Source organism: Solanum dulcamara, chromosome 2 (genome assembly GCF_947179165.1).
Source record: "Solanum dulcamara chromosome 2, daSolDulc1.2, whole genome shotgun sequence".
In the NCBI taxonomy this organism is placed as follows: domain Eukaryota; kingdom Viridiplantae; phylum Streptophyta; class Magnoliopsida; order Solanales; family Solanaceae; genus Solanum; species Solanum dulcamara.
The window spans coordinates 60391591-60407939 of record NC_077238.1 but is presented as its reverse complement, the minus strand read 5'-3'; the positions used below and the strand labels follow the sequence as shown (position 1 = coordinate 60407939).

The window sequence follows — 16349 nt, the reverse complement described above, 5'->3', positions numbered from 1 at the left end:
TGGGGTTTTGATCACCGTGTTACGACTAGGCCCTAGTTCAGCTCATGACAACAACCATGCAACTTAACCAACTCTCGAATGTAAAGCCAAGCATAATCCTCGGCTGAATAAGAAATCTTAACTGGAAGAAATGCGCCAACTTAGTCATTCGGTCTATAATAATCCAAATCAAATCATGCTGACAATGCATTCATGGTAAATTCATAATGTAGTCCATATTCAAATCCTCCTACTTCCAAGTATGAATGCTAATATCTTGAACAAAACCTCTCTTTTTTCATGATGAACTTTCACTTGTTGGTGATTCGCACACTTAGCCACAAATTTTACCATACCTTTTTAATTCCACCAGTAGACTTCTCTCAAATTATCATACATCTTAGTGGATTCAGGTGAATAGAATACCAAGAACTGTGAGCTTCTGATAATATATGTTGCCTCAAACCATCAACATCTGAAGACATATGTGATCTTGATAATGAAGCACACCATCTCCCCTAGGAGAAAGCCTCAATAGCATTTTCTGAAACCACTTTCTTCAAAACAGCCAAATTTGGATCACTTTCTTGTTTTGCCTACACATCCGACACAAGATATGATCCTGAGCTATTTTGCACAATAACACCACCATTCTTAAAATCAACCAAATGAATACCCAAATGAGATAGTCTATGCACATAACTAACCAACTCCTTTTTCTCATCTTCAATATGGGAAATAATATTCAAGGACAATCTACTAAGAGTATCGGCAACCATATTGCCTTTCCCGGATGATAGAGAAGACTCATGTCATAATCCTTCAACAACTCAAGCCACCTCTTTTGGAGAAGATTCAAATCCTTTTGCTTAAATACATATTAGAAACTTTTATGATCGGTGAACACATCCACATGAACACCATAAAGAGAGTGTCTACAAATCTTTAAAGAAATTACCGCTGCTGCTAACTCCAAATCAGGAGTCGGGTAATTCTTCTCATGAACCTTAAGTTTTCTAGAAGCATAGGCTATCACCTTACCATTTTGCATCAACACGAAACCATGACCAATCCTTGAGGCATCACAATACACAACAAAAGCACCAGATCGTTCCAGTAAAGTCAAAACTGGGCTAAAGTAAGTCAATTCTTCAACTCTTAGAAATTCTTCTTCCATGCTTCGGACAATTGGAATTTCACCTTTTTTGAGTCAAAGTAGTCAAAGGCGAAGCAATAGAGAAAAATCCTTCCAAAAATCATCTATAGCAACCGGCTAAACCAAAGAAATTCCAATTATTTGATGGAGAAAGAGGTTGAGACCAATTCTTGATTGCCTAGGTCTTATTGGGATTAACTCTAATAACATCACCAAAAATAATATGGCCAAGAAATGCAACCGACCTCAGTCAAAACTCACATTTGCTAAAATTAGCAAACAAATAACGATCCTTGAGAATTTGAAATACAATCCTCAAATGATTGGCATGCTCACCCTCACTACAAAAATAGATCAAAATATTATCGATAAACACAATGATGAACATATCTAAATATTGCTTGAACACTCAGTTCATCAAATCCATAAAAGTTGCAAGAGCGTTCATTAGTCCAAAAGACATAACTAAAAATTCATAGTTACCATACTGAGTTCAAAAAGCCATCTTCTGAATTTCAAAGTCTCTCACTCTAAGTTGATGATAACCTGATCGAAGATCAATCTTTGAGAAATAATCAGCACCTTGAAACTGATCAAACAAGTCATCAATTCTTGGAATATGATACTTATTCTTGATTGTGACCTTGTTCAATTGATGATAATCAATAGACATACGGAGAGAACCATATTTCTTGTGAACAAAGAAAACTAGAGCACCCCATGGAGAGATACTCGATCTAATGAAACCCTTATCTAAAAGGTCCTTTAGCTGATCTTTCAACTTCTTAAGTTTTGGGGGGAGCCATTCCATTAAGGAGGAATTGAGATAGGTTGGGTTTCTAAAAGAAGATCAATTCAAAAATTGATCTTCTTTTTGGGAGGAATACTAGGAAGATCATTGGGAAATACTTCTGAAAGCTCATTCACAATACGAGCTAACTTATGAGTAAAGATTTCAGAATTTGTATCCCTAACCCGTACTAGATGATAGACACAAACTTTGAAAATCATCTTTCGATCTTTAAGGCACCAAATAAATTGACCCTTAAACGCTGAATTACTACCCTTTCTCTCTATGACTGGTTCATTAGGAAACTAAAACTTAACTACTCGGGTTCTACATTCAAAAGAGGCATAACAAGCATGAAGCCAATCTATACAGTCATATCTAACTCTACTAGATCAACTTAGGTAATTTTCTAAAAATCTGAGACCAGATAATTTCTATTGACCCATTTAGCTAAGACTGAATCATTGACAAGAGTAGAGACCGATAAAGGTTCTAACAAGATTTTGGGATCGACATCAAACTTTATAGCAACATACGGAGTCACAAAAGAAATATTCTCTCCAGGATCTAACAAAGCATAAACATCAAACTGGAAGACTCATAACATATCAATAACCACATCAAGGAAATCCTCCTAATCATTTCGAGTCTGAAGAGCATAAAACCTATTATGATGCTGACCACCATTAAAACTGAATGAAGTAACCTATTGAGCCAGGCGACCTGAAGAAGTAGACCAAGTCTGCTAACGACTATCTCTAATCTTGCTAGAAAGCGAAGGACAATCTCTTACCTTATGACCTATCTTACCCCAACCATAGCATGCACCAGAACCAGCTAAGAAATCTTTCTGATGGTTCTTCATACACATCCTACAGTGGGGATAGTTTGACCACTCGAAGAACTCATTTGAGAATTAAGGTTAGAAACCCTATCCTTGTTGAGCTTCAGAGTCAGAATTTTAGATGAAGTCGGGCCAGAGTACTTTTGTGAAACTGAGAATGACCACTATTTTCGAACCTCGAATGTGAAACGTTACCACTGTTTATCCTTTCCCACTTGGTCTCCCTAGCCCTCTTTTTGAGCTTCTCTTCCTCAATATGTTGAGCATGAGTCATCAACATTGAGATGTCCATCTCCTTGATCAACATTGTGTCTCTACACTCTTTGACTACCATCTCTGAAATACCAAAAATAAACTAGCTCATACAAGCTCTAGAGTCGGTTACCATTGCCGGAGCATACTTGGACAATTGAGTGAACTTCAAAGCATGTTATTTTACACTCATATTTCCTTGTTTAAAGTTAATGAACTCTTGCACCTTAGCCTCCCTCATCTCAAGGGGAAATAAATGGTCTAGAAAAGCACCCTTGAACTAGTCCCAATCCAAAGGATCCGCATCGATCGCCCTCTCTTCCTTCCATTAATAGAACGATATTTGTGCAACCCCTTTCAATTAATAAGCTGCCAAATCCTTCTTTTCCACTGGAGTTACACTCATGATATCCACAATATTTTGGATTCCTTCAACAAATTCTCGTGGATCCTTATCCACCTTAGAACCATAGAATTCCAGAGGATTCATTCTTATGAAGTCTCGAACATTTGTCACCATCGTACCCATATTTGGGTTTGCGGGAGCTACTACCTCTCTAATGGCATCTGACTTTATAACTTGGGTAAGAACTTGAAAAACATCCCTAAACTTAGCATGTATGACTTTATCGGTGAATGGATCAATTGGAGCTTGAGGTGTTTGTTGCTCTCCATCTTGATTAACGTTCCTTCTCAATAGAACTCTTCTTGAAGGAAGATTGTGAAATGCATAGAATATGAGTTATAAGGAAACCTTATAAAGTTCAAATCTATAGCATGACTTAAGAGTGATGAAGGAAGTGAAGTTTCTTAAACGTCTTATAGCCTCTTATTCAAAGATGTGGCATGCTTTATATTGATGAAAAAGACTCTACCCAATGCCTCTTGTCAAACACTCTAAGACACTTGAACTTGATGCTCTGATACTAAGTTTGTCACAATCCAAGCTACACCCTAGACGTGACATGGTGAATAAAATCTCAAAGGACCCCAAACAAGCCTCATGACATAAGCATGGCGCTAAAGCAACCAAGAACACCAAATGAATCGATAAGTGGAGAATAAGTCTCAACATAGTCTGAAATAGCACAATAGGAAAAATCAGATACAACTCAACATATGCGGAATAATCTAATGTCTAAAAAGACTCTATCATATACGAGATACTAGAACATATCTCTAGCTATCTCTAACATAAGAAAAACTGAAATAAAGCTTGAACAAGTCAAATATGAATGTCTTTGGAACATGAGAACTCGCCAATACTGTAAAGATGAGAGGATTTAGTACTAACGATGGGTCTGATGAGAAGTATTTTGACCTATATTATAAAACAATATAGGTAAAAGAAGTATGCGGTCACTATTATAGAATATACTATGTACGGAGAATGTGCAATGCTTGACATAAGACATGGTAATACAATCACCAAGCTAAAACATGATATAATTCTTTAAAACATCATTAGAAATATGAAACATGGTCAATGCAAAGCTAGTAAGAAAATCATAATCAAAGCATAGTATAGTGAGAAATATTGTTAACCGACATAAACCATGTGAGCTGTAACATGGAGTCTAGTGTCTTCTCCTTACTGTAAAGAGGTTTTCCTACTTGTCAGGTAAGGTCTATGAACATGAGCGATATGTGGATCGACTAACTAGGGTCAATTGAGGCAAAGTCCTATGGGGGTACATAGTTATGGAACTAGAAGATTACTTCTAGAGACTCAACCTTTAATAATGAAACAGACTTCCTCCAAAAGTCCTCTCGGTACTAAACAAACTCTAAACTGAATATCATACATAGACATGAATATAGCTCATTTAACAAATCATGATTTCATAACTATTCATAAAGGACACTTATCTAAGCATCTAAATCATGATAAGCTTATTCATAGAAAATCATGAAAATCTTTCATGATTTGAATACTTCACTTTTGAAGCAACTTTGTTTTCATAGAAATTATATTGATATTTTGTCTAAAAGCATTCTTAAAATCATAGTTTCATCAATTCGTGATGCATGCATGATTCTCAAATATAGTTCATAATCATAAAATAGGCATAATGCGTTGGTTCTTGTAAAATTCCTTGAAAACATACAATTAAGATTAAATCATGCATAATAAGATCAAATAGAATGAAATAAATCATAACTAATTGAGCTCAATACTTAATCATAAAAACCCTAGGTTTTGGGAGAAATGATAAAGAGTAATTCAAGAATCTTTGGGACTCCATGGATGGAAAATGATCCATGGATAAAATTCTGTCATACCTCAAGGAATTCTAACCTTGAAACTTGAAGAGGAGACTTGAAGCTTGAAACCCTAGCTTAATTGGAGAAAAAGACCTTGAGAGAGAATTTCTTAAGAGCCTTAGAGGTTTTGAGTAAATGAGAGGCAATGGAGGAGATTTGAAAGGTAAAAGTATCTATAAGTCTTAGTAATAGGCTTAAAACGACATAACTTAGGTATTAAAAGAATAGAAAATGATGAGAATAGTCATAGAAATTAAATGTCGGATGGATCCTACGAGCCGTAGGCCTTCCTATGGACTGTCCTATTAGTCCGTAGGTCAAGGTTCTGAGGCTCAATTTCCTGATCACTTCCATGAACACTCCCTAGGGCCTTCTACGGGTCGTAGGTCCCATCCGTAGCATCTTTTCTTCTCAAAATATTTCACCAAGTCTGAGCCTCACCTATGAACCACTTCTTACGGACCGTAGGTCTTCTCGTCCTACCAACTCTCAACTTTCCAACTCTTTGGACCTCACCCTACGACCACTCCCACCGGACATAGGTCCATTTATGGATCATCTTGTCTTTATGAAGTAAATGTTGTAAAACTTTAAAATTTTCCACCTCAGGACCTCTTCTACGAACCCCATCTACGAACTGTAGGACCTTGTATGGTCCATATATCCCACTCGTAGACCTGATTTGTGACTTAAACTTTTTCTAAATTTTCCCACTCAACCTATGACTGGCTCCTACGTCCCGTACAATCTTCTAAAGTCCGTACAAAAAGGTCGAAAAACTAATGCACCAGAACAGTTCTACACTCTTTTCTTCTCAAATTTCCTTTTTGACTTCCGAGGTATTACATAAGCTCAGGCAATGGTGGCTACCATCTTCACAATTATAGTAAATACATGAAAAGAAATAATGAGAAACATAAAAGGAGGAACGATATAATAGAAAACCAATGAAGACCCAACATCAAAGTTATCAAACACAACATACAAAAAGAAAGATAGCGAGAACTTAGCTAGTTGGAGTCTATACCAAAAAACACTTGAAGAACCACAAGACAGATTCTTCATAGAGGCAAAAATTTAACTTAGAAGATAGCATCTCAACAAAAAAGAAATGAGGTATTCACAAGGAAGAAACTCGACGAGTCTCACAACAAAGATGGCTGACCATGGAGTTTCTCCAGAGTTCCAAAAGTCACTTTATTTTCCACTGTACTTCTTTTAGAAATAGAACTTGTTGCATTTCTTTATTTTATTTTATTGGGCCAATTTTGGTCCAACCGTTCAAACTGGCCCAATGGACATTAATTAATAAAATGGCCTGATGGCTAGAAAGTATTTTAAAATGGGGAGAATGTGTTAGATTAAGAAAAATTTTGATGATTGATAAATAGGGGACCAGATGCAAGGAACTGGTTATCGCAATATGTTCCGATCAGACATAGTCTAATTGAAATTAGGAGAAGATAAATCATGCAAAGAAAAAGAACTAAAGGTGCAGATGAAGCGCTTTTATGAGAAAAGACCTGTTTGCATAAAGTTTCCTCTCATAGTGAAATTCTACAAGGAAAGGGAAGTTGTACAAGGAAGGACACCTATTTCGACTCAAAGAAGGGGAAGTCTCACATCTATAAATATAGTAAGGGTTTCACAAAGAACCTTATGTGCTTACATAGAGAGAGTTCATATCTCAGAGAGTTTGGATAGAAGATTCAAGTGCAGCTGATACAGAGAAACAAGATTGAAGAAGGCTTATGCTTTCTAGTTCATGAGTCTAGTTTTCTTGCATTGTTAAATATCAAGTTGCAATCTTTTACTTTCATAGCTTATATTATTCTTTGAGTTTGGGGCAACTTGAAGACGGGTTCAACATTCAAGGGTGATTGTTGATTCATATGAATTAGAGTTTCTAGAATTGCAAGTCGTGTAATCTAAAATCATTTTGAGGCTTAGAGTTTATTGAAGTTGGGTTAAATTTCTATAGATGTATAGGTCATGGTTATTTACCCTTTATAAGCCGAAAATTTTCACGATAAAATATCGTATTAGTACTTTACTTTCTTTTTAATTAACACAATGCTAGTAATTTACTAAGGAACATATAGTATATACTTGTTCCTTATACGAATTAGGGGTCGATATTCTAACATAAGAGAAATCAGTATTTCATTGATTCCCAAATTGGCTCTGCTAGTTGGCATTGTTACTATCAAGACATAGCATTCTATGGACTCTTTTCCACACCAAAAAATGGTATGATGCCAACAAACACCTTTTCTCCATAACCAACCAAAGTCTTATGATGACAATAACTTTCTCAAAATATCAAGTTGGACGTACGTTAAACACTACAACAAAAATAGTTTTTAGTGACAATACATATACACATTAACAAAGAATGCTAAAGCCTTTATCGGCATTAGTTAATTGTCGTTGGATTCAATGTTGTTATAGGCTTTAGGGACATTTACAAAGAGTGCTAATTGTTGTTAAAAGTACATATTTAGCGACAATTAAACTATTGTCGTTAAAGATCATTTTTGAAATAGTGAAATCTCAAAACAAGATTCATGCGTTGTTACATATTATTAAATTGTTCAAATTACTGATGCAATTATTAGTTTCTTGCATTAAAGATGACATCACAATCATATGCGCGTAAAGAACCATAATGCTTTTACTTGACTTGCAACTCAAATATATTTACATTATTTAACTAAGTCAATGTGGAAATAGAATACATTTTTCTCATTTGATATTGTAAATTTTACTGCTATATTAGTAACTGCTAAACGAAGCGTCGACATATCCTAAATGGATAATTTAGTGGCTGCTGTATCGTGACCTCGAATCAGAATGACATTGAACTATAGCGTTCGCAATTGGTCATCCCTAGTTATGTCAACTATTTCAAAAAAAGTATATACACCAACAATATAAATATTGATAATCTATAAATTGTAATATATAACTTTAATTTTAATAGGTAAAAGTAACTTGATAGCGTATAACTTTTTAAACTTAAATCCTATTAAAAAGAAGGAGATGATATCATGTGTGGATGCAAGTAATTAAACGAAATAACATTCTTATTATACAATTCGTGGAGAATATTGAACAGTAATTATTGGCCACACATCTAAAAGTGCCTTAACAATAAAAGGATACAAACCAAATAAATTGTAAAGAAACATGAAATAAGGGATGGGATAAATGCAAAATATAATAATGTTTGATATATGGATAGTTACAAATTAAATTTGTTAACAAGTGTTTGTTGCATGCAGTCTTGCTCGATCATGCCTGCTGGTTGTGAGCGTAGAGTCGGACGGGGAGTCCCTTCGCCGGAATTGGCATTGGATTGACAATGATTTTCTCATCTGGAATAATTTTGTCAAACTTAAACCTTTTAACAAGATGGTGCATGAAGACAAGAATTTCTAAACGAGCATATTCTTTTCCAGGGCACATTCTTGGTCCTCCACCAAAAGGTACAAATGTGTATGGAGCTGGTCCACTTCCTTCAAATCTTGAAGGGTCAAATCTATCAGGCTCTGGGAAGAATTCTCCACTCTTGTGTGTTGAATTTGCACTCCAGTATATCTGCAGTTATAAATTAATTTTTTTAGTCCACAAAAAAAATAATTAGAGTTTAGTAAAGTTTTATTAATGTTAGTATTAGAGATTAATTATCCAACTATACATACAAGTATGAACTCAAAAGTTCTATACATTTGACAATATATATATACTTTTATTAGCTATCATGTTATAACTTTTCACTTTAAGTGACATATGGCTATATGGTCGGTTATATCACATCGACTTATAGAGTATAAATTACTTACGCCATTAATCGATGTAACTGTAAATCCAATATCTTTTTTTTAATAGCGCTCTCAATTTTGGATGAATGAATATTTTATGAAGAAAAGAAGAAGAAGATATGTTTACCTTCCATCCTTTAGGAATGGAGAAACCATTGAAGATGAAATCAGAAAGGGCTTCCCTAAAAGCACCTTGGAGGGGTGGAGCAAGTCTTAAAACTTCACATGCCACGTTCCATGAATATTTCATCTTCTGAATGTCTTCCCAGGTCAATAATTCCCCTGGACCCTTTGATTTCGCTATCTCCATTTGCTCTATATATATTTTTTTAACAAAACTATTGTAAGACACATAGAAGAAAAAAAAAATACACTTTCATTCAAATAATAATATGGTATTTGATCAAACAAAAGATTACTTGGTTGATAGAAAGAGCCAGGAGGATATATAGTACTCTCTTTGTTTTAATCTATGTAAAGGTGTTCGGACTACGAGGGTCAAAACACTTATTTTGATCATGAACTCCGATATATATATATATATATATATATATATTGGAAAACTACATGAAACATACTACAAGTCAACATGACTAATGATTCAAAATATTTTTAAACGTTAAGGAAAATTATAGTCAAAGAAAAAATTGTTTGACATCTTCAAATAATAATACCTTCACATAAATTGGGACAAAGAGAGAGTGTTATAGTAATATTTTAGAGTCAAAATCATTTTATTTTTTTTGAAAATTCTACTCTGTAAATTTGGTAATATATTACTAACTTAACTAGCTTTCTGTTTGTCTTCTTCAAAAGATACGATTCCCTCGATTTACTTCTACTTGTTCATTGGGATTTTACAGGCATTTTAAGAAATATTTAATGATTGCCATGAGCAGTTTATCATATATGCCCATATTTATTAATTGATGAATACACAGGCATATATATATAAATATAGAACTAAAAAGATAAACGAATCTTATTATAATTGAAAGTAATTAAGTAGTAGTTAACTACCTTTGTAAACTCCTTCATAAATCTCTGGAAGCTCAGCAAGATACTTAACTATGAAAGCACAGGCAGAACTAGCAGTATCATGTCCACCAATCAACAATCCTAATATTTTATCAGCAATATCCAACTCCCCCATAAATTTCCCATTTTCATCACACGTTAAGAGCATGTGTGACAGTATATCCTGCGTTGATGATGCTTTCCCCTCACCTAAATCAATCTTCCTTTGTTTTATAATTCTCACTAGCTCTTTCCTAATAAAATTTGAAGCCTTAATTGCACGATTAAATGGCGTTCCGGGCAAGTCTATAGGGATTGAAATCAATCCAGAAGCCAAAACATCGAAAGGGTCAGCGAATTTAGCTACATGGTTAGGATCTTCCACGCTCAAAAACAATCGACACGCTAACCAAAAAGTGTAACGTTTTGCTAATGGGAAAACTACAACTTGCTCATGATTTTCCCATCCTGAAGCAAAGTGACGTTGGGCTATATGGTCCATGATCCCAACGTAACGTTGCAACGCTTCTGGTTTGAAGAAATTCGGAAGCATTTTTCTCATTTTAATAGCCTCTTCTTTGGAAGATGTTTGTGTTGAAGATGGAAAGACTTTGTTCACAGAATTTGGCCACCATGCTTGTACTAACTTGTTTTCGTTCGAAAACAAGAATTTGTTCCCCGAGGCACCACAAAAAACAGCGGCTTTTTCACCTAGAAGGTGAGTTTTGAAGACAATAGAAGAGTACTTAGCCATACGATCAAAGATGAATTTTTCAGGGTGGCCTTTCCAACCAGTGGAGAGAAACTCGAGGCTCTCTCCAAATACAGGCCACCCTGTTTTGCCCGGAGGAATGGGAGCACCGGACAAGTTGGATTTGTTCTTGTAGAAGAGGAAGTGCAGGAAGAGGGAAACCAAAAAAACAAATAGGCAAAGAAGAGAGACATAGAAGAACTCCATGTCTTTGTTTTCTAACAAATATAAGTTGTCACACAATTTTAGAAGAAATGCTCTTTGTGTGAGTATATTTTCTTGGTGGGGAAAACTTAGGGAGTATATATAGGCATATTATTGTAATTAAGAAAGTAACGCAATTTTCTTTTTGGGATTATTCTTATTATTGTTTTTATTTGATTAATTATAGTGGAGGTGGTGGAGGAGTCACTGAGTAAATATGTCAATTTTAAAGTCAAAATACAGAGACCAATTTTGGCATAAATTAATTATGTAGACCCAAATTAATGTAAATGGGTTGGTGTAAAATCCTCAATGGTAGCTTATTTATGCATGTAATCTGCTCTTATAATAAATTTATTATATATGGTTTAAGGGAATTTAACGGTCACAAATTGTAAAATATTAAATAATCTATGATGAATTTCTTACCTGGTGATTATATCTTTAAGCACCATAACAAAAAATTATATTTTATCTCTCCTAATTTATGTCACACTTTTTCTTTTTAGCTCACTTTCAAAAATTATTAATTTTCTATAATTAAAAATAATTCAATTTATTATGGTTTGAGGGAATTTAACGGTCACAAATTGTAAAATACTAAATACTCTATGATAAATTTCATACATGGGGATTATATCTATGAGCACCATAACAAAAAATTATATTTTTTCTGTCTCAATTTATGTCATACTCTTTTTATTTATCTATTCTAAAAAACTATCATTTTTTTATAATTAAAAATAATTTAATTTTAATTTTTTTTCTTTTATCCAAAATGATTATAACCACAAGAATATCTAAAAGTTATTATCAACCAAGTAAAATGGTTGTCTACTTAAAATGGTGAATAGTCCATTTACTTTTAAGTGGGTAAATTGCCCACTAAGATTTTCCTCCACTTGTAAATATGGCTATAAATATAGCCTTAAACTTCAATGTAAAAACACACAAAACACATAAAAGAAGAGAATTACTATTACTCTCTCTATATTACTACTCTCTCTATTAATACTTTCTATATACATATTCTCTTGTTCTTCTTCCTTTATAAAATTGTCAAGTTAGTTAATTTATAACACGTTATCAGCACGAAGCTCTAATTTTTCAGAAAATTAACTTTTATATCAAGTTTATCTACTAAAGAAATTTAATTTTTAAGTTATCTTTGTTACTTTCAAATTAATTTTCATCATGTCAAAATTGGAATTTGTGGCACTTGATATTTTTGGTAAAAATTATTTGTCATGGGTACTTGATGCTGAAATTCACCTTACCGCTAAGGGTCTTGGTGATGCTATAATTGAAGGAAATACAACATCAAGTCAGGATAAAGCAAAGGCTATAATTTTCCTTCATCATCATCTAGATGAAAGCCTAAAAATGGAATACTTGACAGTGAAAGATCCACTTGAATTGTGGAAAGACTTAAAAGGGAGGTATGACCACCTCAGGGCAACGGTATTGCCAAGGGCTCGTTATGAGTGGATGCATTTACGGTTTCAAGATTTTAAAATCGTAATTGAGTATAATTCTGCTGTATTTAGAATAACTTCTCAATTAAAATTATGCGGGGAAACTATAAATGATGAGGACATGTTAGAAAAGACACTAACTACTTTTCATGCCTCTAATGTAATACTACAGCAACAATACCGTGAAAAGGGTTTTAAAAAATAACTCTGAATTGATATCATGCCTTCTGGTGGCTGAACAACATAATGCCCTTTTAATGAAAAATCATGAAGCCCATCCCACTGAAACTGCTCCGTTATCGGAGGTAAATATGGTAAAGGCACATGGCCAGTCTGAAAGAAGACAAAATAAAAATTATGGCCACAATAATGTGCGTGGACGTGGCAATGACAGAAGATGATTTAATAATCGTCGAGGTGGTGGTCAACATAAAAGGGAGAACAATATCAGTTCTCAAAATGGCCCTTCAAGAAGTAACTGTCATCGTTGTGGTATGAAAGGTCACTGGAAAAATGAATGTCGGACGCCTGAGCATTTTGTAAGACTTTATCAAAATTCTTTCAAAAGAAAGGCAAATAGAGGTGGTGCATCTTCTTCTAATGCTCGGATAGAGTTACACTTGGCGTTCAAAAATAATGTTGAAGCAAGGCCTTTGAATAATGATAATATTGAAGCAAATTTGGTTTTAAGGGATGATGATTTTAATGACCTCAATGATATTACTCATTTGGAGGTTGGAGATTTTTTTTAAGGATCTTAATTGATGTTTAATTTCATGTTTTTTTAATATGTTGTCATGTACTTCCAATTATTGTGTTTTTACGTTTATGTATTTGAAGAAAAAAAATCAGGGCCATATTTTTATGATAATTGTATATTGTTTATTACATTATGCTATTTTACAATGTTGTAATTAATTTCTATTAGTGTGCTATTATTTAATCTTAATATCCTATTGTTACTAAAAATAATATTCGCCTTATTTAATGTCATTATACTAATTGTTTATTCTTGTTGATATTTTAGACATTAATAATTTATAATGATTGTATTATTTTTGTCAATAAACAAATTATCTATACATGATGAATAATATTATATTAATATTTTATAATATTTTATATTTGTTTTTAATACTTACGTATAATATTTATTTAAGGTTAATAAGTATATAATTCGATAAACTAAATTATTGTAACATTCATCATAATTGAATCATATAATTTTTTAAATTCTAAATTACCATAATTTAACTAAAAAAAAGGGGGACTTATGTTTTTCTAGCAAAATTGTTACTTATTTTATTTCTTACAATGCATTTTTATTTTATGAAGATAAATAAATTTATCAGTCTTCAATTGGATTCAAGATGAATAATGGAGATATGTGTCTTTTGGATAGTGCCACAACTCATACGATATTAAAAAAAAGAAATATTTCTGTCATTTGATTATGAAAAAGGCTTATGTCAATACAATATCTGGTAGTACAAAATTGATTGAAGGCTCTGGAAAAGCAGCCTTATTACTACCTGGAGGAACGATATTGGTAATTAATAATGCATTATATTGTAGTAAGTCTCAAAGAAACTTGTTACGTTTCAAGGTTATTCGCCAAAATGACTATCATATTGAGACTGCAAATGAAGGAAAAGTTGAATACCTTTATATTACTACAATAAATATGGAGAAGAAAATTGTGCACGAAAAATTACCTGCACTTTCTTCTGGGTTGTACCATACAAATATTGGTACTGTTGAATCACATGCCATTGTAAACAAAAGATTTACTGATTCTAATGATTTTATTATTTGGCATGACCGGTTGGGTCATCCTGGTTATAATATGATGCGCAGAATTATTGAGAATTCACATGGACACACATTGAAGAATCAGAAAATTCTTCAATCTAAGGAATTCTCTTGTGTTGGTTGTTCCCAAGGAAAACTGATTATCAAACCATCAGCAACTAAGGTTGGGATTGAATCCCCAGCGTTTCTGAAACATATACAGGGTGATATATGTGGGCCAATTCACCCTTCATGTGGACCATTTAAATATTATATGGTCTTGATAGATGCATCTACAAGATGGTCACATGTGTGCTTATTATCAACTTGCAACATGGCTTTTGCGAGATTGTTAGCTCAAATTATAAGGTTAAGAGCACAATTTCCAGATTATGCAATAAAAACAATTCGTCTTGATAATGATGGTGAATTTATATCTCAATCATTTAATGATTATTGTATGTCGGTTGGAATAAAAGTTGAGCATCCGGTTGCTCATGTACATACTCAAAATGGTCTAGCAGAATCATTGATTAAACGCCTCCAATTGATAGCTAGACCATTGCTAATGAGGACAAAACTTCCTATTTCAGTATGGGGGTATGCTATTTTGCATGCAGCAGCACTTGTGCGCATAAGGACAACAAATTATCATGAATTTTCCCCATTACAATTGGCGTTTGGAAGGAAGCCAAATATATCCCATATTAGAATATTTGGGTGTGCGGTATATGTCCCAATTGCTCCACCGCACCGCACAAAGATGGGTCCCCAAAGAAGGTTGGTAATATATGTTGGGTATGAATCTCCTTCTATTATAAAATATCTGGAACCTATGACTGGAGATTTATTTACGATAAGATTCGCTAATTGTTATTTTGATGAATCAGTATACCCAACATTAGGGGGAGAACATAAGCAGTTGAAAAGTGAGATAGATTGAAATTCATTGTCACTATCTTATTTAGATCCTCGAACAAATAAATGTGAGCAAGAAGTTCAAAAGATGATTTATTTGCAGAATATTGCAAATCAACTGTCGGATGCATTTACTAACCTTCCACGGATTACTAAATAGCATATCCCAGCTGCTAATGCTCAAGTTCGAGTTGATGTTCCGGTAGGACAACTTGTTCAGGGAAATGAGTCTAGGCCACGCTTAAAACGTGGAAGACCATTTGGTTCCAAAGATAAAAATCCTCGAAAAAGGAAAGAAATAAATGATCAAGATGATCATAATTTGGAGGCGAGTGCTCAAGTAGAGCCCAGAGACACAACAAATGGTGATACTACCAACGAGGTCCAAGTACCTGAAAATAATGAGAATAAAGAAATCTCAATAAGTTATGTCTCTACAGGAAAACGATGGAACCAAAATGATATTGTAGGGCACAAATGGGTTTTTGTGCGTAAACGAAATGAAAAGGGTGAAGTCGTAAGATATAAAGCATGACTTGTAGCCCAAGGTTTTTCGCAAAGACCTGGCATTGACTATATGGAAACATATTCTCCTGTGGTGGATGCAATTACTTTCAGGTATCTAATGAATTTGACAGTTCATGAAAAGCTTGAAATGCACTTAATGGACGTGGTCACTGCCTATTTATATGGCTTATTGGACCACGACATTTTTATGAAAATTCTCGAAGGGTTCAAAGTGCCTGAAGCGTATAAGGATTCTCGAGAAAATTGCTCAATAAAACTTCAGAAATCCTTATACGGGTTGAAACAATCAGGGCGAATGTGGTACAATCGTCTTAGCGAATATTTGCTAAAATAAGGATATAAAAATGATCAAATTTGCCCTTGTGTCTTTATGAGAAGGTCTGGATCTGAATTTGTCATAATAGCAGTATATGTTGATGATTTGAATATTATTGGAACTCCAGAAGAACTTTCAAAGGCAGTAAAATGTCTGAAAAGGGAGTTTGAAATGAAAGACCTTGGAAAGACAAAATTTTGTCTTGGTCTACAAATTGAACATTTTACAAATGGTATATT

The 16349-nt window shown here is 33.8% G+C and overlaps 1 protein-coding gene across 1 annotated transcript; it reads right to left on the bottom strand.

The window, feature by feature from the left end:
* Positions 1-8354: 8354 nt before the first annotated feature.
* LOC129880602 (beta-amyrin 28-monooxygenase) lies at positions 8355-11146 on the bottom strand. Its single transcript, XM_055954693.1, has 3 exons — positions 10131-11146; positions 9238-9425; positions 8355-8886 (listed from the first exon to the last, which is right to left on the bottom strand). Exons 1-3 carry the CDS (start codon positions 11083-11085, stop codon positions 8581-8583), a joined length of 1449 nt encoding a protein of 482 aa, XP_055810668.1. The 5' UTR covers positions 11086-11146; the 3' UTR covers positions 8355-8580.
* Positions 11147-16349: the final 5203 nt, after the last annotated feature.